Source organism: Larus michahellis, chromosome 1 (assembly GCF_964199755.1).
Source record: "Larus michahellis chromosome 1, bLarMic1.1, whole genome shotgun sequence".
NCBI lineage: Eukaryota > Metazoa > Chordata > Aves > Charadriiformes > Laridae > Larus > Larus michahellis.
The window spans coordinates 55,980,458-56,002,323 of record NC_133896.1 but is presented as its reverse complement, the minus strand read 5'-3'; the positions used below and the strand labels follow the sequence as shown (position 1 = coordinate 56,002,323).

The window sequence follows — 21,866 nt, the reverse complement described above, 5'->3', positions numbered from 1 at the left end:
ATATAAGGTGTCATATCTTTATCTAATACACAACCTGCACTGCCTCGCAAAGGAAAGTGAAGCAATTAGGCCCAAGTAACCAGAATATACGTGGGAGGTGTTTGAAGGCAGAAGATTTAAAACACTGTAATGGGGTTGGGGGAGGGTTACAATACGAGGTAATATTTCCTGATAGGTTAGTTTACATCCTTTGGAAAACCTTTTGGAACCAGACCAGAAAAGTAAGCAAGACCTTAACCAGGACTTGGCTGGGACGGCACCCAAACAGAGGCAAAAAGCAAAGAGACCCAACCCTGCCTGCACACAGGCAGCCCCTCCAGCGAGTAATCCCCAGGAACAAAATAAATCAAAGGACTGATATTGTTGTTCTGCGTGGATGTGCAGCTGCCTCAGCCCAGTTCAAAAGCAGGCTTCCCCTTTCTTCTTTCTCTTGAGCCAGCGCTAAGGGCAGAGAGGAAAACCTGAGCCGAAACAATAATGACCCCCTTCTAGAGTGGAAAGGAAACTGGACTTCACCCCTCGATCCCAGAGGGGCAGGACCAGGCACAAGTACTTCCCCCCACCCTGCCTGCCACCTTTCTTCTTCCCCAGTCCCGAAGGGTTGGGTCACCTCTGTGGCAGAGAGTTTGCACAGCCCTTTTTACCAGGCTTTGAGGTGAGGCTGTCAGCCGGAGGGTCAGGGTATATCAAAAGGGGCTGAATCATCAGACCTTATAAAAACTCCATATAGGAAATACGCTTGGTTGGAATGTATTGGCTGCGAGAACGGGGAGGGGGAACGGGACACACGATGCATTGGGAAAGGGTCTTTCTCAGCTTTTGCACAGCTTCTTGCCCCTGTTTATCGTATCAATACCCAGACAACACGTTGTCTTTTAGAGTGAGAGATAGGGGCTAAGCATTTCATCACAACAAACTGGAAAATCTCTGCTGCTTTTCCTTGGATGTGGGAAACATTCGCTTGCTTTTAAATACACAACTAAACATATATTTGTGAACCTACCAGTGCTTTCATGTGGGAGCCTTAGCTCAGCACAAAGGATTACATTGCGCAGCTACCACTGAATAGAGCACCTAGGATTAAAGAGATTTTATTTAGCCACACGTGAAATAGCAGAGCTGATGGCAACCTCTGGTACAGAAAAAAAAGCGCCCCAACAAGTAGTTAAGCGAGCACTAGAACTAGCAAAGCTGCATTTCCTGTGTATTTGTATATTGTGGTTGATTGACTAGGGTGTCTAAGATGGCATAAACTTCATTTGAAGCTTTTCATACGGATCAGGCACTTATTAGTGTTTTCACTTTTATGGAATATCTGAAGTCTAATAAGGCATGAACGCATGTTGTAACTTTCCCTGTTGGGGGCTGCGATAGGGTCTCTTTATCCTATCAGGCCATTTATTTTCACAAAATCAGTAGGGATGTAATTACGCTTCTGCCAAACTTGTTTGAAATCAGACAGTGGGTTCAAAAGTTGTTAGAGAGATGGACAGACAGGCAGACAGATGCAGACACCATGACCATGTAAGCCTCATTTCCATTGGAAATCAGGCTAAAAGAACCTATATGGAAATTAATTTTTAAAGGGGACTTGATAGGCAGAGGATGGACCTCTGCAAAGTGCAATTTCAAATTTTAAGTGAATTTCATGCTAGGAAAAGCTATTGATGACAGTCTGGAATACTAAAATTCTCCCTTCTACATAAACGAGAGGAACAGCACAGGATGAGCACCAGTGACCCACCCCATCCTTGGATTTTTAAGCTAACTCACGCTGAGCGCAGGCGATTGCTTATAGAAAGGAGACAAAGAGCAACTCTAGCAGTTCTGTCCTTACGGTTTTTTTGTGCATGTGAGTGCTTAGGGCTAATCACATATGTAAAGGGCTGCAAATGCCTCTGAATGTTTGTATTTTGCCACTGCCTTACCTTTATCCCTGTATCCTTGCTCATCCCTGCCAGCTCTTTCCCTGGGCTGCACGGGAGAAGAACGGCTCTTTATCCTTTGTGTACACACTGCAAACCGCAGTGGGGCCTGAATCTTGATTAGGGCCCCTAGCAACTATCGCATACCACGCAAAAATCATAATTTAAGACTACAGCCCCTAGTCTCTCGGCTGGGATGTGCATGTGGAGCTGGGGGTATTTATTCACGCTCCCAGCCAGAGATGAGGAGTGGGGCTGGTTTGTTCCCAGCTCTGAGACCAGCCAGCTGGGCAGCCTTGGGCAAATCACTCCATCATCTTCTCACCTGTAAACAGGGTACCCACCTCTTGCTTTTTGTGAGTCGCTGAGCTGCTGCTGCTGCCCTGGAAGTGGATTTGGATGAGGCTGGCTAGCAGACAGCTGTGGCCGGTAGACCACGGCTTGTAGCCACCATGGTTCTCTGCCCACGCCCCCCAGCCCCACTTGTCTGTGAGCGTCCCCCTTTTGTCCATGAGGATGTGGACCTGTTGGAGTGTGTCCAGAGGAGGGCCATGAAGATGATGAGGGGGCTGGAGCACCTCTCCTATGGAGACAGGCTGAGAGAGTTGGGTCTGTTCAGCCTGGAGAAGAAAAGGCTCCGGGGAGACCTTATAGTGGGCTTCCAGTGCCTGAAGGGGGCCTACAGGAAAGATGGGGAGGGACTTTTTACAAGGGCATGTAGTGACAGGACGAGGCATAATGGCTTCAAACTGGAAGAGGGGAGATTAAGATTAACTATCAGGAAGAAATTCTTTACTGTGAGGGTGGTGAGGCACTGGCACAGGTTGCCCAGAGAGGCTGCGGATGCCCCATCCCTGGAAGTGTTCAAGGCCAGGCTGGATGGGGCTTTGAGCAGCCTGGTCCAGTGGGAGGTGTCCCTGCCCATGGCAGGGGGGCTGGAACTAGATGATCTTTAAGGTCCCTTCCAACCCAAACCATTCTATGAACACCCCTCAGATGGCTGCCAGGGGAAACCCCCTCTTATTAAATAGACTTTTGCATTTGCAGCCCAAATTACACCCGCGGCCCAAGCCCGGTTCTCCTCCTCAGGGACCCCTGTGCCAGCCATGCTGGGGGGCAGCCACTGCTGGGACAGTGACCCTGGCTCCCCTGGCAGCGGCGTGAGAGGCCACACAGGGCTGTGTGAGAAGGGTCGGGCGGAGGGGACAGCTGTGTCCCCAGGGAGCCGGGAGGGCGTGAGGAGCCGGCGTAGGCCGCTCCACCCGCCGGGGCGGGCTCAGGCAGGCCAGGTGAGGCGGTGCCGGCTCTGCCTCTCCCTCCCTCCCTCCCTCCCTCCTTCTGCAGCCTCCCGGCGCTGCGGGGTGCCGGCAGCATGGCGGAGTCCCAGGTGCTGCTGCTGGACGAGTCGCACGTCAACGAGAAGGTGACGGAGGCCCAGGCCCGCTTCTACTACAGCGAGGAGCAGCGCCGGGCCCTGGAGGTGCTGGTGACCCGGGGCGAGGCAGCCTACCGGGAGGCGCTGAGGAAGGAGCAGCTCCGCGATTTTCTCTCCAGCCGGGAGCTCCAAGCCCTGCGGGGCAGCTGGCGAGGTTACGATGACCCCCGTGAAGGCGGCAAGGTGGTGCGAGGTCCCGGCGGTGAGACCCTCTCGCTGGCCTACTGGCCTGACTGCTCGGATACGGAGGTGCCCCCCTTGGATTTGGGCTGGACCGACAAGACCTTCTACCGGGGCATCAGCCGGGTGGCCCTCTTCACGCACCCCCGCAAGGAGGAGAACGCGCCCCACCTGAAGGAGGTGGTGCGGGAGATGATCCAGCAGGCGCAGAAGGTAGGGCCCGGCCGCCAGACGAAGCGGGGGCCCTCGATGGGCCACCCTTGCCCGCCTTCACGCCCGGGCGGAGGGCCTGGCTGGAGGGCGGGTGGGGTGGAAGGCAGGCGAGAGCCCACCATGTCCAGGCTTTTCTCCTGCCAAAGCACGTTGGCCCTCCAGCTGGTCAGTTTCCACCAGGCAGGGCCTTCCCTGTGGCTTGTTGCCCGTCACCTTACTGTTTGCCAAAGGATAGCCAAGATGGGGCTAAACCCCTGCACCCCTCACACACACCCTAAATTGAGGTTTTTGTAACCGTGTTTAGCTTTTTGTGATTCACTGGCTCAAGGGAAGGCAGGTGACAACGCTGTGCCAGCCACCCCTCCTGTACGTGCAGGTATCCCTAGTTAAACACAGGGCAGCAAGTTTGCTTGTGGCGTGATGTTTTTTAGGGTTTATTTTTTGTGGTCTCAACACCCTCCAGCAGCCAGAGTCCAGACAGTATGTGCCTGCTCCTCCTATTTATCTTTGACTGTAAAGGACTTTCAGTGGTGACAGGCAAGAAAACAAAGCAGCCGTGACGCCACGAGAGCTTGCGTTGAAGGGTAGGGGGCAATGACGAGTTTTTTCTAGGTCTGGGTGAAGTTTCCAGAGAAGACCACCCAGGAAATGATCCCCTTCAGAGCTGACATCCCCCCTGAGGAAAGGGAATAAGAGCATAAGAGACTTCATTCCTGCTCTTAGTTTTGCTGCTTGCTTTTTTTTCCTGCTAATTCAGCAGTTATTTCCTCCTCCAGCCGCTCCCCCAGCACACGCTATACGCACAACCTTTGCAGACTTGTTAAAACCAAGTCTGCTGGGAACCACAAAAACTTTCCAGAGAGGCATTAATCCAGCGGGTGATCTCCTCAGCTCCCTGGTCGCAGAAATACGTGCACACCCCATAATCCTGTTCAGCCACTGGCATGGTCAGTTGTTTAGAAGAGCCAGATTTACTGCAACTTCACATCCTCTTTGTGCTGCTGCAAATGCCTCTACAGGCTGTGCAAGGACTGGGAAACTTTGTTCTTTTCGATAGCTGTGCCTGGCACCTAAAAGTAATTAATTCCTTTCTAGATTTTTATTTTTTCACTGACTGGACGAACTGTGCCCCTCCCAGCCCAACAGTGGTTTCATGTTTAACAGCCGTTTAAGTGTTTAATGGTCCTTTTCGTAGATAACTATGCCTATTGTGTTCAGCTGAGCTGGCCCTGGCAAAAAAAAAAAAATCTCCAGGTAGCAGCTTTTTATTCAGCACATGAGAATAGCTTTTGGTTGTTTGGGTTTTTGGGGGGGCGGGGGGGGGGGTCTAAGCAGATACTAGTTATATGTGGCACATGTCTGTGGGTGGCTTATCACCAGTGTTTTACAAACATACGTTAATTAAGCTACCTTGCCGCAATGAGATTGGCAAGTTAATGCTTGCCAGTCTGTAAATACCTGTGAAGAGCTAGGCACACCTGTGGGCCCTATAGATAAGTTGTTATCCATAGGGTAGGTAGAGGAATGGGGAATACCTCGTGGAGGGCTAGACACTCCTGCTCTGACTTGCTGTATGTGGGAACACTCCTAGGTAATCTTGACAGATCACCAGCTGTGGCAGGGCTTGGAGAAGACCAACATACCAGCAGGGGGGTTGCCCACCTCACATTTTGCTGGCTTGGAAGTGCCATCTGCAAGGCAGCTCATCTGCTTTTCATACAGGACTGCAGTTTTCATGGGTTTAGTCCACAGTCTTGCAAAGAAGCCTGAACTGACCCAGGGCCCCAAAGCCTGGAGGGAACCATCCTTCATATTGCAAGACCAGTACTAACAATTAATGGTTTGTCCAGGATGTGGTGTAATTTCTGCAGTCATGGGACTCATTGCAAATGGAGGGGATGGAAAGAAAACAAATTCATACTTCTGCTGTGTGTTCTTGATCAGTTCCCTATGTGGATGTTCTTACTTCAAATGACTATTATCTGGCATCCTTGCGCCTAAGTAACTACATCCGTACCACAGTGTGTGGAGGGGAGGGGAAGCATAACAGGCCTGAATTAATGCATGAACTCTTCATACCTTTAATTACAATCTGTCTGGATATGAAGTTGTTCAGGAACAAAGAGGCACAAGTTCACTGTATTTTAATTTTTAGAGGTTCCAGTAACATTCCCTGCATCTTGCTGCCTTGTGCTGGGAAGCAAGAACCAAAACAGGATCTGAAATCTAGTTCTGCCCAGCAGAAGTTATCAAGGGACTTTTAGTTTATAACGTAGCTCCACAATAGTTCACCTGTACCAGGAACCTACATGTTAATGATGAGCATAAACGCAATGTCAGCTCTTTTTTTATTTTTTCTAACAAAGAAAAGCTTGTGTTGACAGAAGGAGCCTGACGGAGCAGATGTGTTGGTTGTTGGCCGTACAAGCAGAAACTCAGCAAACACAGTAGGGGACATTTGCTGTGGCATCACTTTGCCAAAAGCAATTTGTTCAAGGGCATTTTTCAAAGGAAAGAGGTATCTGGTGAGAATTATTCTCCCTTCCACAGAGGTCTCCTGCAACTTGAGCTGCACCTCTTCTAAACTTCAACTGAAGAAACTCCTACTGTTTGATCCAGTTTTCAGCTCCATTCACACCTGTATGTGCTGTCCCCAGCACAGCTTGGCTCATCACTGTGACCCCTGCACCTGGGAAGTTAAAATTTAGGGACCTATATTCCCAGCATATGGTCAGCATGAGAGTTCTGACCTGGTGAACTGATGTTTCCTAGCAGGATTAGGAAAGTAGCATCCTTCATTCATAGCCTTCCATATGTTGAGGAGAATAATTCTTTCAGGCAGAGAAGTGAATTGCCACTTCTAATGGTGTAAAAGAGACAGAAAGGGAGAGAGAGAGACAAAGCAGGTAAGATGAGCGTTAAAGCTGTCCACAACCTTCTTGGTTTTGTTGTTACTCATCCTATGAATGTTCAGGCTTGCCTGTCACGTCAGTGCAGCCTTTTGTTTTTATGTAAAAATCTATGCCTGGAAAGAGGGATTGGTTTTATACCAGAAAAAATGTCCATGTGAAAGAGGGAATGATCATTTTGCCTTCAAATCTTGAACGCACACTCCAGTTCCTTCCTGACAAATATGAGGTATTTATGTTTGAGCTCCGTAAGACATTCCTCGGGAAGCCGGCCCTGAGAGCAGACTTCTCACAGGGAATTGGGAAAAAAGGAAAATAAAATTCTTCTTGTCTGCACTATGCACCATGGCTGAGGATTCAGGCTCTGATTCCTCTGCACATTCATTCTTCCATTACTCACCTTCTGATTAAGTGTTAGAACTGTGTTTTTCACTCTTCTTTTTCAATCTATTTTCAGTGTTCTTTGTTTAAGTGGATCCTTACAGAGGCAACAAAAGTTTCACAGTACAGAGGAAAAACTAAGTATCTGGCCTTGGCATTCCTCAGGCTGCTGAAATAAGCCGTCTTCCCCCAGAAGAAGAACTCTCAAAGGCATTTATGAAGTTGCTTCCAAAGTGCAGCAGGAGTCATGCCAGAAAATTACAAGGTTATTGGCAGTGCTTGGGCATGTACATCCCTGTGCTTTTGTCTCCCCTGTAACCTCCTCCTCCATATTGTGGTATCAGTGCTCTCCTTTATTTTGCACCAGTATGATGGGCCACCCTTTCAGTTCCTACTGTTTTGTTCAGCTATCTGTCTACTGTCTTCTTGTTTCAGATTATTGCAGTGGTCATGGATGTATTTACAGACCGGGACATATTCCGTGATATAGTTGATGCAGCATATAAGCGCTGGATTCCAGTCTATATAATCCTAGATGAGGAGGGTGTGAAGCTCTTCCTGGAAATGTGCAGATGCCTTGACCTCAGTGACTTGCAGATCCGGGTAAGATATTCAATACTGAACCATTATCTCCTGCAGGTCAGTGGCCTTTTTTCAGTTGTAATGAATCTTGGAACTCACTTGGACAGGCAAACACATCTCTTCCTCCCTACAAGTCACATGAAAGCACTTAGAGAGGGCTTGATTGAACCCAGAGGGATAAGAGAGTGGCTTGCTAATACAAAAGGAAAGAGAAAGGAAAGATTTGGATTTTTTACCTTTCACCTAAGACAGAGGTCTATGTAATTTCTTGGCTCTTGTGGCCTAAAAATTCCTGTTTGCCAAGAAAATCATCTGAGGGAATTTCCTGTGGGTGTCCTATGCAAGGTTTCAAACTAGTAGTTCTTTGAGTCGTCTGCGTGGATCCCAGTGATAGGACACATATACTCCGTGAAATAAAGACTTTCCTATCCAGCAGTGATCATCTGGTAGTGAATGAGCTTCTAGTCCTCCTTTGCCTGAGAACACAAGGGACTGGGGAGCATAGCTGCTCCCCAGTTCCATGTCGGAGTATGCCTTCGTTATAGTGCATGCAGCACAGCAGAGTAGTCAGCCTAGCTTGGCTGGCAGAAGCAGCCTCAGTAGGATCGCATTCCATTACATACAGACTGAAATACTTTATGTGTTTATAGCTGGTATTGTATTCCTCGCTTTTTTCATGTTTTTTAGTCACTGTCACTACTACGACTTGTGCTGAATACTGAAAAAGTTGTTAGGTTGGAAACGACCTATGGGATGCAAGACCCGCCCCTCTTGTTATCCAACTGTTCTTCTGAGCAGTGAAAAAAAAATGTAAAAGTGCCTTTTTACCTGGAGGAAGGGCAGATCTTCCATAAACACTCAATTAATAGTTTCAAAAAAAAAAAAACCGCAAACCAAAACTCAAAAAGCTGTGAAGATTTTAGAGGCTGATATTAACCATTTTAGGAGAACTATCTTAAATCTGGATGAAAATGACTTGCATGTATCTGAACAGTGCTCCCGTGAACTACCACTCTGCTCTGAGTTTCTGGACTTCATCAAAAAAAACCATCCAGCTGAGCAGCTTTCTCATCTTTCTCCAAAACAGAAATGGAAGTTTTTTTCCTCTGGTGTCTTTGAAAGCAAGACACAGCCATCATTATAATAGACCTGTTTCAAGCTTCAGGGGTATTCTGTGGCCTAGGCTTGGGTCTCTTTGGTACAAAACTGTGAAATCACAGCAGTAGTTCCATTTGCTCCGGTACCTGTTTTCCAGTGCTTTTCTTACCATGTCATCATGTGCAGGAATGATGACTTCAATACTGTATATTTTAACTCCTGGACAGAGTGAGTAAAAAGATGCCTTGGTGTTTTAGAAAAACTTGCAGTGCTATTGGAGAGGAGAGTTGCTTTTTGTCTGCCTTCTCCGTCGTTAAAACAGTAAGCGGTCCCCTTCTGCTCTTCCTCTTACCTCTTTCTCCATAGGTATCTACACAGACTTTATACTCCAAAACCAATCATCACAGTGGCATTCTACAGTAGTGACTAGGTCCTGCAGCAGCCTAGTTGCATTACAAGGTCACCTTTTCCAAAGAGGCAGTTCGAACTGATGCCATCAAAGGCAGTATAAAACTCTTCTGTGTCCCTTCTGTGCTTCCCTTCTCTCACAGCAGCCCTTGCTATGTTTTTCATTAGACTCCTTCAGCTAAAAAATGTCCAAATACAAGCTGAGCTGAAGGGGGTCCACTGAGAAGAAATTTTTAACATTCTTCTTTAACCTAGTTGTTCACTTTTCTGCAGAGCTCCAGCCCACAGAGTACTGCAACTTTTCCCCCACTTTTTTCCCAGCCATCTCACACTGTGTCTTAAATTCCCCTTAAGGTTGTTGTATTCCTTTTCTAGTATGGCTAGGGCTTTAGTTAATCTTGTTAAGGTCAATGCAGTTTATGCCGGTCTATGGTACTAAGGAAGGACAGGGAAGAGTCTTTCTGTAAGGGGAAACAGGTCATTTGCCTCTCAGGGAAGATGGCCTCTTAGTATCCTGCCCAAGGCTGCCTTGGACGTATCTGTGCTGCTGCTTGGATCAGTATAACAGAAATAATCATATAGTGATTCCCCCAACATCAGGCTTTAGATACCCAAGGAGTCTCAAGCAAGGCTTAGGCTTCTCCTGGAGGACTCCCCCACCCCCACCTCATTGATCTAATGTATCTAGGTTGTTTTTAACTTTTAGTGCTGAAAACCCAGATTTAAAACAAGAAAGCAAGCTGGTCCTCTGGTCTTGTTCAGGTGGTATCATTTTGTCCCCATTGCTTGATCAGAGGATGTTGGAATTGCTGAGGAAGAACAAGAAACTCTAGTGCAGTTAACTCCATCATTCACCCATTTCTTATTTATGATATGTCTTCCTCTTGACATCTGCTTTGATGCCTGAGTTTGTTCTACAGATTTTTAGCAACAAAATTCTCTCCTTCCACTATCTTTTTGTGTAACCGTTTTGCTTGCTTCACCAGTGGGCCACAGTTTATCAGCAAAGGAATCGCATACACTTCCTTCCTGCCCTTCTTCTCACCCTTCCTTTGGAGTGTTTGTTCAAGATTTACAGGATGGCTTTTTCTCAGAAAGTTGCAGCAATTTGGGAAGTAACTTCAAGGTTTAGAGGCAAGTTCTGATCCCAGGGAGAGACAGAGAGAGATGACACACTACTATGGGCTGTCATTGCTGCGGGTCAGGTTGCTTATTCTGTCTTCTGTCATCACCAGATGCTCAGATTGTTCTGTGATTCCTGCCCTTTTGTTTCCATTGCCCTGTTCTTTCAATGCAGAGTGAATGCTTTAATGGACCTAATACAGGGAGATTTACTGTTAACACTGGATTTTGCCCTTTGTCTACATACAGTGCTGGGCGTTTTCACAAAAATCCTGGCTATTGTATCATATTGAGATGGCAAGGTATCGTGATCTGCTGACAGTCTCACGGGAGGAAAACTGCTGTAGGAAGACAGTATCTCACTCTGCAAAGACAAAACGTTCTTTACTGACTCCAAGCATGAAATGAGAAAAACTCAATTTTTGTCTGAAGGCCAGAGATCACTAGAAATGCATTTAAATTCAACCATTGGCACATTCATCCCGGGATGTTATGTGTGTATGAGTCATATGGCTTCCTGAGCCTACAGGACATGGTTTGCCAGACTTCTGTTATGTTTGACACAAGAGTGTTCTTCGGAGAGCACAATGAATCAAAGTTCTCATAGATATAAAATCCATAGCCCCACAAAAAGTCCTCTTTTTATTGACCTGAGGGTGAATGTTCTCACAAGTTTTTAGATGAGTTCTCTTCCTCCCCATGCTTCTGCTAAGAAAGACCCCTCCTGATCAAAGACAAGGAGTTCAACTAGAGCTCAAAGCAAACCCAGGGAATGAGTTATCTGCAGGAAGTTCACCTTCATGTTAATTTCTTCCCTCACTCCAAGAATTCTTAAATGTTTTTGCCTAAGAAATTTCTGAAGTTTCATTTCAGTATTTCATGTCTCTACCTCCAAGCTTTCTTCATCCAATCATAACTCAAGTGAGGGAGAAGCTGAATGTAATGTGATGCAGTACGGTTAGTTTTTTAATTATCTATTAGAGAATTCTTCTAGGCTGCTTATGACATTTTGAAAATGGGGGCTTACAAGGCGGCTCTTTTTTTGCAGAGACCCAAATAAATAATACCCAGTAATGACCTTGGCATGCCAGGTCCAGCTAGCTGCATTCCATCCTATTCTACTTGAATACCTGCAAGTTTTACTATTTTGTCAACAAGCATAACATTTCCAGAACTGTTCAGGGCAAACACATAGGGTAATTCCACAATATTTCCCAGCATTACTTGGTGACTGCTTCCAGATTGTGGATGCTTATGTGTCCCCGTGTAAATTAAGCACCTACCACCCATCTCTCTGACCTAGAGATCTGATCACCAGAAATGAGAATCTTGCAGACCATGAATAAGAAAGATTCCTTGTCTGTTGTTACTGTGGTCCTGTCCACATGAATCCCATATCTCTTCCTCTTTTCCTCTTCTGTGGAACCTCCATCTATGATTTTAGAGTGAAATAATGGGCGTGTGGGGCCTTCCCCTCAGCCCTGTGCTCAGGTGAAGCAATGGTACAAGAAAACAGAGGACAAGAGCTACCTCAGCAGATGCTATTGACTGAAGGGATCTGATTTTTCCAGGGACAGCAGAAAGGGGTTCTCTACATTTTGAAAAACACAGTCAATGTAAGGCACTGTTGAGTCGCTGTCGCCTATCAGCTACTGCTTTGGTCTGTTGTGTCTCCTTTATCTGTTTTAAATCTGTTATTTTATAGAAGTCGTAAATGCCATCCATCCCAACTTGAAATAAAGATCCCTGCTTGCTTTGCAACATACATATCAGTTGCTCTAAGAAGGAAGGTACACACAGGATTCCCTGGTGGAAGCACTTGGAATGCTTGCCTTTAGGGTCTGTCTTGTGTATCCCCCCTACTCAACCACAGCTTGTGAGCACCGCTGCCCAGGTCTGTCAAGGGACAGCTAAGTGTCAGTCACAACACAACCTATTAGTGACTTTCTAAACTGGGTCTAATTTAACTTTCTGTGGAGTTAGGGTGAGGTTTAAAAGTGTGTCACAATAAGGCAAGAAAGACCGATTCCTTCACTGTTTGTATTAGGATGCTCTGTCAGGCTGGAGTGTTACCAGTCCGTTTTAAGTTGGTGCCAGGGAGACATTAGTCACTGTTTGTGATGAGGAGTGGTGCAAGCCTGTGTAAAGGAAATGTGGAAATTTAATGCAAACTGCAGCTTCCATACGCCAGAATATGGCAAACCTTAAGCAGATTTCTGCAGGAATACAGATCTGGAGGGGTCACTTCTATCTGGTGAACTAACTGATCCCCTACCCAAAATACTTGTTACTACTGCAACATTAGTGACCCCCAAAAGTTGCTGCAATCTCACTTCATTTATTTTTGTCTTTCCTCTTTTGTTGTAGTGTAGTCTTTAGTACATGAACCCAGGCTTGTTCCTCCTCTGTACAGCTTGATATATAAGTCTACAAATGCTCCAAGATCCTTCAAGGCAGAAAACATTATACAAATAACCTGTTAAGTGACTCGATGTTTATATGACTTTGTGCTTGTTTTCTGCATTTCAAGAAGTATTTATGCACTCCTGTGCCTACTTTGTTCAAGGAGGTTTATGTGCTCAGCTGCTTGGTTCTATCCCCTCTGTGCCTTTCTAAGTGTTATGTGGAGCTCAGTTACTGCAGAAATTCAAATGTGCTTTCTTTCCACCAAAAGAAGGTGATATAACATACAAACACAATAACACCCACAGTGGTTACATGCTAAGAAACTTTCTGCTGGTACTCCTTGATTCATGAAAGTGCATGGCGTGTCAGAGCTGTTGACTGATTTGAAGAACAGAGGTCCTTCTTGACACTTGCAGTCAATATTCCATGATTTGGCAAATCTCACATCCAACTTTACTCAGCAAGGCAAAAAAATTATTTCAGGTGATCAGCCAGCCAATTGCAAATCTTATTCTAAATACTGGAAAGGGCACCCTTCCTCCTGTGCTCTACCCAAGCTGCGTTCAGCATCCCACACATATGACTCACTGCTAGGCCTTGGGCAAGTCACTTCATCTTTTTCTCTCTCAGACTCCTCGTCTTTAGAACAGGGTAATAATACTTTCAGCAGTGTTGGGAGCATTAATTAGCTAATGCCCACACAGGACTCCAGACAGATCAGGCAATAGATGAATGCAAAATAGTAGTATCATCAGTTACTGTTAGTCAGAATTTGTACTGCCACTGCTGTATTTTAGTGGGGAAAATAGGAACCAGGTTCAAAAGGTAAGAGTTATATTCAGAGAACTGGTTTTTGAAAGAAATCTGCATTCATATAATGACTCGTTCCTGCATGCTGATTTCTATAGCCTATCAATATTTAAGCTGTCAGTGAGGTTTATAATAATAGGACATAGCTCTTTGTGGGATCTGAGGCTGTGCTAGCATTAGCCAAATCCTCATGATTCTTCTGCTCTGCAGATGGGCAAAGAATGAGGCAAAGGTGAATTGACTTGCCCAAAACATCACAGGGAATAGTGTTAGAACTGTGAGAACACTTGGGACTATCTGACGCCCAACCCTGGATTTATTACTGCAGATCACAATACCTTTTAGCTTTTCATTGTTAAAGAATTCTTACAGAAACAGATGGTGGAATGAAGAAAATGGTCTAAATTCGTGTGTCAGAGCAACAAGATAATTTTTTCTAAACTAATACTGATAGTCAATGCTTTTGGGTTTTGTTGTGGGTTTTTTTCATATTAGGCAGTACTTATACCTGTTTGCCAATTCATCCTCACACAGCCAGGACCCATGAGCAGAATAACACTCAGTCCAACATGCAAATATGTTCTTATAGCATGTGCAGGCACACATCTGTTGTAGAAAATCATGTAACCTTAAATCTGTGTTTTCTCTGTTCCTGGTGGTGCTTTGTTTTATTACTTGTAGGTTTGCTGGCCAAAGGGTAGGAGACGGGAGGTTTGGGGAGAGGTATTATCTTTTTCTAACTAATTCTGTTCATTTTGTGAAAGGTTCTTCCTTCCTCTTCTTCAGAAATTCTTCTTTGCTGAAAGTAGAGATTCTCATCCTACTCCTTGTGTTCAAGGAAAGTTCTGTGTTTTTTCACTCTCTGTTGAACAGTGAGGAATATGGGTGGACACTGTAACTGTTTGGGGTTCGTAGCAAAATGATAAAGGTTGGGGTCCTCCTTTTGTTATAACAGACAGAAAACATCTATGTTTTGAGCAATAGAACTGCTTCCTTCTTTCTTCTGTAATAATTAAATTTTCCAGTCTTCTAATTTGCCCAGTTTTGTCAAGTCATGTGTTGTTGGGATCAGAACACAAGCGCAAAAAGAACCTAATATAGATCTGTCTCATACATTACCCTCCAAGTAACTGTGTCCTTTGCATTGCACAGGTGTTGCAAAATTCCTTGGTTTTGCGGTCCTGCTAACATAGTCTGGAGAAGAGCCACGAGTGCCGAGGAACAGGGATCAGAATTCAGGGAGCACAGACGTGACTCAGAGCTTCCTCTGATTCATTCCCCTGAACTGGGCTGGGCCTTCTGAGCTACAGCACAGGACTGGGGATGGAGGATTATTTGATTTTTGAAAGCACTGTCTTGCCAGTAGGCTAAGCTGAATAGCTGAAGCCAGCAGGCAGGCTTACAAAGATGCTGACCTATTGGACAGGGCTGTAAACTGATGGAGGGGAGTAACTCGCATAGACGGGATGACAACAGATCTTACAGCACTATGCTTTCTTTTCTGCAGCCCTTATGATTTCTGGTGGCTGATACAAAATGAGCTGTAGCCCCAGAAGTAGTGAGATAATGTGAGTGACATGTTAAGGCTTGGAGCTGGCAATTATCTAATTCTCTGCCCTATTTATTGTGACATTTTCTCTTTTCACCTCTCTGTTAGAATATCCGCATACGTTCTGTGACAGGAGTTGGGTTCTACATGCCAGCAGGGAAGATCAGAGGCACACTGGCATCCCGATTCCTGATGGTGGATGGTGAAAAAGTGGCCACTGGATCGTACAGGTGGGTTGCTGTTGCTTAAGACAAAGACATGTTCTTTGTGTAAAGAATGGCTTGTGGCTTTGCTTGAAAGTCTTCTTCCCATGTTATTCCCTTTCTTATCCTAGCCTCTCTAGTCTGTTTGGCATCTGTAGAAATAGGGGTGGGATGACAGAGAATGTGGCATAAAGCAAAAGCTGTTCCTTGGAGAACGGAACATGCCCATGCTAGCAGACCATTTCAGTGGGCTAGAGATAGTTCCACACTGCATCAGGTGGTGGCCTGCAAGGACTCCCCACCAGCCACTGTGCTCCATTCTCTTTAGTGAGTTCTTCAGTCTGAAGGTTCCTCCTGTTCGTGCAGTGATGCTTTTATAAAATGGTAAACTGTCCTTCAGAGTTTTAGGGGCTTTTCTTCCAGATCTGGTCTGCTTGCCTAATGAAGAACAATAATGAAGCGCTTCATGTATCTATCCTGACCCATCTTGGCAAGGACATATGGGCAAATGGTGCAATGCTACATATTCCCATGTAGTATCTTAGAGATTGTTAGGTGGGCTGGGTCAAGTATGCACCCAAAAATCTAATGTCAGTTCTGTTTCCTACTCTTAGCTTCACATGGAGTTCATCCCACATTGACAGAAACATCCTGCTAGTCTTGACAGGACAGCATGTGGAGATGTTTGACGTTGAGTTTCGTGAACTCTATGCCATCTCAGAGGAAGTTAATTTCTACAAGGAGCTGGGTATTGCTAACCCATTCCTTCATGGAATTGGGAAGCCAGGCCTTCATTCCTCCACCGTGTCTCGGAAGTTCATTAACCCCAAGTATGGTTTAGTGGCAGGAGCAACCCGTGGTGATATGATGCTCTGGGCTTCACGACACAGGCAGGATAATCAGGGGAACATGGAAAAGGAGGAAACAAGTGAGTCAAAGAAACGGTTAAATCAGTTTCTGAATGACTTAGTCACATTGGAGCAAGAGTTCCCAGAAATTTATCCACCTCTGGAGAATGTGAACAAGGTGAATCGGAGCCCTCAGAAACTGTTCTCCCGGTTCCAGATGGATCTGAAAAATAAATCCAAATCCAGAGAGTCTATTCGTGATGTGAAGAAAGAAGATGCACAGGCCAATTCAAAGCAAGGAAAGCGGTTTGCCAGTGGGCTTTTCAGTCGCAAGGCCAAACGGTCTCCAGGCTCAAGCATTGAGGCCAATTCTTTTGCCAGTGAAGGACATTCAGGAGAAGACCTTGGGAACATGAAACTGGAATATGAGCGGCTCAGCATTGGCCATGCCAGTGTTCGGAGCACTGGAGGCATCTCAGGTAAAACCTCTTTTAAAAGCATATTGTGCTTCTCTGTGCCTTAGTTCTCAGTTTGGCTGATTTGTGCAAACATACTCAACTTAGGCACCTGTGAGTAGATCCTGTTATTTCCTCTATATTAAAATGAGTGGGATCAAAGAAGAGTAGAAGTTATATCAAAGGAAGCATAATTCTGAAGGCAATTTAACGGCAGTCTTATTGTAAGGTTGATACTTCTCATGTAAATGTTTTCTGATACTTCTCAGCAAGCGGAGAAAGGTGAATGTCGTCTTGTGTAAAACAAGTTGCCTGTGCAGTTCTTGAAGTGCACCACCCTGACAGCACTATGTTCAGTGGGTAGCATGGTGCAGACACATTCCCAGTGTAGCCTCTCCTTTCCTCGTTTGGGCTTAGTCAGGTGTGTTTACTGTGACAAGGTTAGTAGTGGAGAAGAGTGGAAAACGTGTTTATTTTGAGGTGAGGGGGGCAAGGAGCGGAGAAGAGGGTGGAAGTCTTTTTAATTTGCTCCTTTATCACCTTCTGAAATGGGGAAGAAGGTCGTGAAAATAGAAGCTATGGAGAAGTACTAGATCTCAGCTTTTCTTTCTTTGCTAACACGTGATTGATATTTTCACCAAGTCCTTCCAAGGCTTCATCCAGTGGAAGACACAAATGATAAAGATTTCTCCCAATTTATGGGTTCATAGCTAACTTCCAAACTTTTAGATGTTTTGTCAGATTGAAATAAATCTATGGACTATTCAGCCTGGTTGTCTTCCTTTCTCTGGGTGTCAATACATCCTGCGCCAGCAAGAAAATAAACTAGTTCCAGGGAGAAAATTTCTTCTCAACTTGTCTGGCCAGAGACCATTCTGTGCTCTGCTGAATGCAAAATGCAGGCGTAGGGAGACTGAATTCCCTTGAGACTGCCATGAGTTGAAATGGAAAGACATTCTCCTGAGACCAAAAAGAAAAGCAAGGTATTGGGAAGGTCAACAACAGGGATTGATTAGGTTCTTAGAAATACTTCTGGCTGAGTGGACAGATTCAAAAATGCCAAATGAACACCAGAGAGAGGAACTGTAAGTTTATTTATGACTATAGTAGACCCATTTTAGGATGTGTGTTTGGCGTTTGGGGAGGCAGAAGTAAACCCTGGTCTAAAGAGGTCCTCTCTCCAAATCACTTTATGTCTTGAGCACAGACAGTACGCGCTGCTGGGCCCCATTCCTCAGAGACAGGAAAAATAGAACCGGTGAAGACTTAATAGGGAGATGTACGGGCATTGCCTCTCGGAGGAAGGGACCTGAGGGCTTGCACTACCCTCTAGTGACAGAAGTAGAGAATTGTGTAATCTCTGATTTGTCAGCACTTTACAATATCAGAGATACCCTACGTTTCTCAGTATCAGCTCTTTTAAAGCAGACAGCCCACCATTCCCGCATTGCGATGATGAAATTAGGCCCAGATTAAGGCACGGAAGAGATTGATGTCTGTAGTTGAACAGTGGGATGCTGCGCCCTTCTCCGGGCGTTGCACAGTCAGGGCAGCGGGGCTGTCCCTGTTCCTTTTACCACAGTGGATCTGTGCCAGACAGTCTGATGTTTGGTCTGGACCATTTCCACAAAGACACTATCATGCTATTATGTTCAAGTTTTATTTATTGCCACTGCTACTTCCTGAGGGCTGCCACCTCTGTCAATAAAGGGGAAGGAAGAATTGAGAACAGGTGCAGGGAAGGCGCAGAGCTTCAGCACACCAGCCTTCCTGCTGTGCTCTTCCTGACCTGATAAGTCTTTCCAAGCAGTCGGTGCAAGTATTTTTTTGTCTCATGCAAATTGAGAATGCCCGTTCATGGTAGCAGTGGGAGACTCCACAGCTTTTGAAGTATGGTGTAAGTAGACTTAGGTCATCCGGTGTTGTAAAAGGCTGGAGGAAGATCTCTGTTTGTGTGTTGCTTTTGAATTGTTTCACTGTTCTTGAGAGAAAGCTTCTCTAGTCTAGTGGTCCCAAAGTGGCATGTGAACAGAGATGGTAGAGGGCACGTTAGAAAGATGGAAACTCATGAGAAAGAGGAAAAAAAAGAGTTACCACTGGGGATCCTGCAGCTACTTGATCAGTAGGATGTGCTTCATTAGGATTTAATAAAAAACTCTTGAACATGGGCGTGGAATAGAGTTCCAGCTTCAAGATAAAGATAGGAGGCACTTTGTTCTTGGGTAACTGTAGGGCCATCTTAGTTTTGAAAGTTTAAGTTGTCTTTGAGCAGGTCTAGTAAAAACTGATGCTGTGATACTCTGGGTGACAGAAGGGAGGTAAGAAGTGGAAATGAAGGAGGGGGAAGGTGCTTGGTACGCAGGCAGGTTAGGATGCAATTATTCAGAGATTCACAGTTTGAAATAGCTGCCCTTACCTTTTGTAAAGATTAAACAGCACACTTAAGCCCTGTGGGCCTGCCTGCGCGCACATCCTCCAAAGTCACTATTAATTCTGTAGTACCACAGAGACGCATCCCACCTTGCAAATGCATAGAGAGACCAGATCCACACCCCGAGTAGCTCGTAGAGTAATTGAAAGACATTATTCAAGCAGGCTAAAGGTCAGGTTCAGTCTTGTAGGAGCAAATGGCGATGAAGAGAATCCGAAAACTGGGAAGGGAAGTGATGAAAGTGTGTTCTGGGACAGAGTCTGAAAATCTCTCGGGGTATTTACCTGCTAGAAAAGGATACCTACAAGTCAGAATTGGTAGTCTGGAAAATACGAGGGCTACAAATAGTAACGCCCCAAACTGAGTGCCCAGATTAACATTCTGAGGTGTTGTCCTAGCACGCTGCACGGAGACTGTGCTTTGTCTTACAAGGCTTTCTTAAACCATATCATCAAATTGACACAACTCTTGAATTTCACTGTTGCCAGCTTAGGAACACAACAGCAGTAGCTCTGAACCTGACCAGAATCTTGTTAATTCTAAGCTGCTGCTGGGCAGACTGTGATCAGCAAAGACACTGACGTCTGTGTGCAGTTTCTGGGAAATACTGCAAGAATCTGAAAGCTGTGTGCCTTTGGAAAGCGCTGGCTTTTTGCTTTGTTTTCAGCCCTGCAAGAAGCAAAGTGGGCTCGCTCAGAAGGGTCTGCTCTCCTGAGTTGCTCCATACATCGGCCTTCGCTCCTCACGAGTGTTGGCTGCAGAACACATATACTTAATAGCAGGATTTTGTGTTTCACTTGGGTGCTTCTTGCAACAAGAAATGGGATTTACACGGGGCACTGCAATACCACAGAAATAGCTGCTTAGTTATCACCAGTGTTTTTCAGCTGAAGTGGGATCATGAACGGGTGGTAACTGGAATTTTCAGCCTCTTTTCTAAAGAGAAAGAGAGGAATATTGTTCAGTGCATACAAGCAGGGTGTTTGCTCTAACTTTAGCACTATCTGTAGAAAAAGGTCAGAAGACAAGAGTAGAAATTGAGAGGAATAAAGGAGTTGGGAGTTGAGATTAAGGAGAGAACAGACACTTTTCAAAGTAAAAATGAGGGTCCCGAATGTGATACAGACAGGGAGGGGAACAGGGGTGGTGAGAAGATAGCATTAATGATAAACTGAGCAATAACATACAAAATTGAGTCAATAGGGGGACAGGAGGTAGAATGAAATGCCACAGGGAGATGTGGGGAGGAGGCAGTAGCATCCAGAGCAGCCACAGAAGTGAGGGCAGGTTTGCAGTGCAGCCTCCCACATGGATATTAACAAGTTGCAGGGTGGAAGAAGATTGAGAGAAGGAGGGGGAGAGGAGAGAGCTCAGCTCTTCCCCGTCACCTACAGATGAGGAAAACATTGATCAAATACCCACAAGCAAGAGTGTGGCATGTGAAATGATTCACTGGAAGCCCAGTTCAGAGGCAGTGCTTGGGTTGAAAGCTCCCTCAGCTTAGCAGGGTTGAGACTTCTCAGTAGCACCGTGACCTGTGGCAGTTTCCCCTCTCCATTCTCACCCAGGCTCCAACCGCTTGGGAGATGCACATGTACCTTCCTTCTGTACAAATACGTGAGCGGGGCCTGTCCTTGTTCAGAGTGACTGCAGGCCACGTGGCAGCCGCTCTCAGTACGTTCTGCCCTGGGCTATAGGTCATATGAGCCTTGCTGAGCTCAGAGCACAGCAGAGTTCCCCGACTTGCAAAAGCCTCTGCAAACACACTTCAGTGCAGTGCTTGAAAAAAAATATGCTGGGGCATCCAGACTAACTGTTGGATGTAATGAAGGAGATCAGACAGGAGTGCAAGCATTGAAAAGTACAGATACTGGGAGCAGAGGAATCCATAGCGTGAGCAATGAAAAAAACTAAGATGATAAAAACTTGGGGCAGCATACTGTGCTACTTAAGTGAGAGACCCTGAGGCCTCGGGATTTGTTTTGCAAAGGAAATGGTGGAAATTCTGGCACTTGAGATGTTTAAAATGTGGGATGTGAAAAAAACTCTAGTGAGAATGTGTGTGGGTATCAAATGGATGATATGACCTGACTCTCTCTCCCCCTCCCCACCCCCCCTACCATCCCTCACTCTTTGGAAAACCTCCCACCCAAGTCATGGCCAGACTGTTTTCTGTTTTTCAGTGCCAACTGGGACCTGAGGATACCACTGAAGCCGGCCTGGGTACAGGCCAAAGCCTGGAAGTACTTCTCCAGTGTTTTTTTCCACAGTATACTCTGAATTTGCTCTTATTTTAATGTCTCTTCATTTCACAGTAGTAGGAAATAAAACCATGAGAGAGTGCAGAGTAACGTAGATCTAACACAAGGTGTAGAGTAAATAATGAGAGACGATTGAAGTGTCAGTCCAAACTTTATACAGGTCATATTTACTTAACATTACTTTTAACTTCTTTTCATTCCAGGTAACGTGGGTCCAAACTCCACTACAAGTGATAAAAACAAACCATCCGCCTGTGTGTTATCTTGATTGGGAAGGCTTGTCGGGAGAACTGAAGACTAAACAAGCTGGAACAGTAACCTCTTGATTGATTTTGAACCTACAGCCACGTCCTCACGCAGTGGTCTGTCAAGCCACCGCGTGGTCCTGGATGCACCCGGCACCCCCAGTTAAAGCACATGTACTGGATGAAGCGTAGACTTTGGATGGTCGGTCCCTTGAATGAGGGTTAGTGATGAATGTATTAGTCCATATGTCTGTGTGCACACATATGCTATGTATAAAAACAACTGTGATGAGTGGTCTCAGAGCTCGCTCTGTGTCCAGATAAATGCAGGAGATTTTCTGACTTACTTGTGCTGCTACTTCAGTCTGTCTAGCTACAGACTCAGAATCACTGTGTTGCATTGTT

General features: G+C 45.6%; 1 protein-coding gene across 1 annotated transcript; it reads left to right on the top strand.

Moving 5' to 3' along the window:
• The first annotated feature begins 3,297 nt into the window (after positions 1-3,297).
• Positions 3,298-21,517, top strand: FAM83F (family with sequence similarity 83 member F). The gene is made up of 5 exons (XM_074572705.1): positions 3,298-3,753; positions 7,479-7,646; positions 15,127-15,248; positions 15,836-16,548; positions 21,420-21,517. The coding sequence occupies exons 1-5, from the start codon at positions 3,298-3,300 to the stop codon at positions 21,482-21,484; spliced, it is 1,524 nt and encodes a 507-aa protein (XP_074428806.1). The 3' UTR covers positions 21,485-21,517.
• Positions 21,518-21,866: the final 349 nt, after the last annotated feature.

Coding starts and splice junctions, on each gene's coding strand:
- FAM83F (XM_074572705.1), top strand. CDS start 3,298: ATGGCGGAGTCCCAGGTGCTGCTGCTGGACGAGTCGCACGTCAACGAG. Junction 7,647..15,126: donor TCAGTGACTTGCAGATCCGG/GTAAGATATTCA, acceptor CCTCTCTGTTAG/AATATCCGCATACGTTCTGT. Junction 16,549..21,419: donor GAGCACTGGAGGCATCTCAG/GTAAAACCTCTT, acceptor TTTTCATTCCAG/GTAACGTGGGTCCAAACTCC.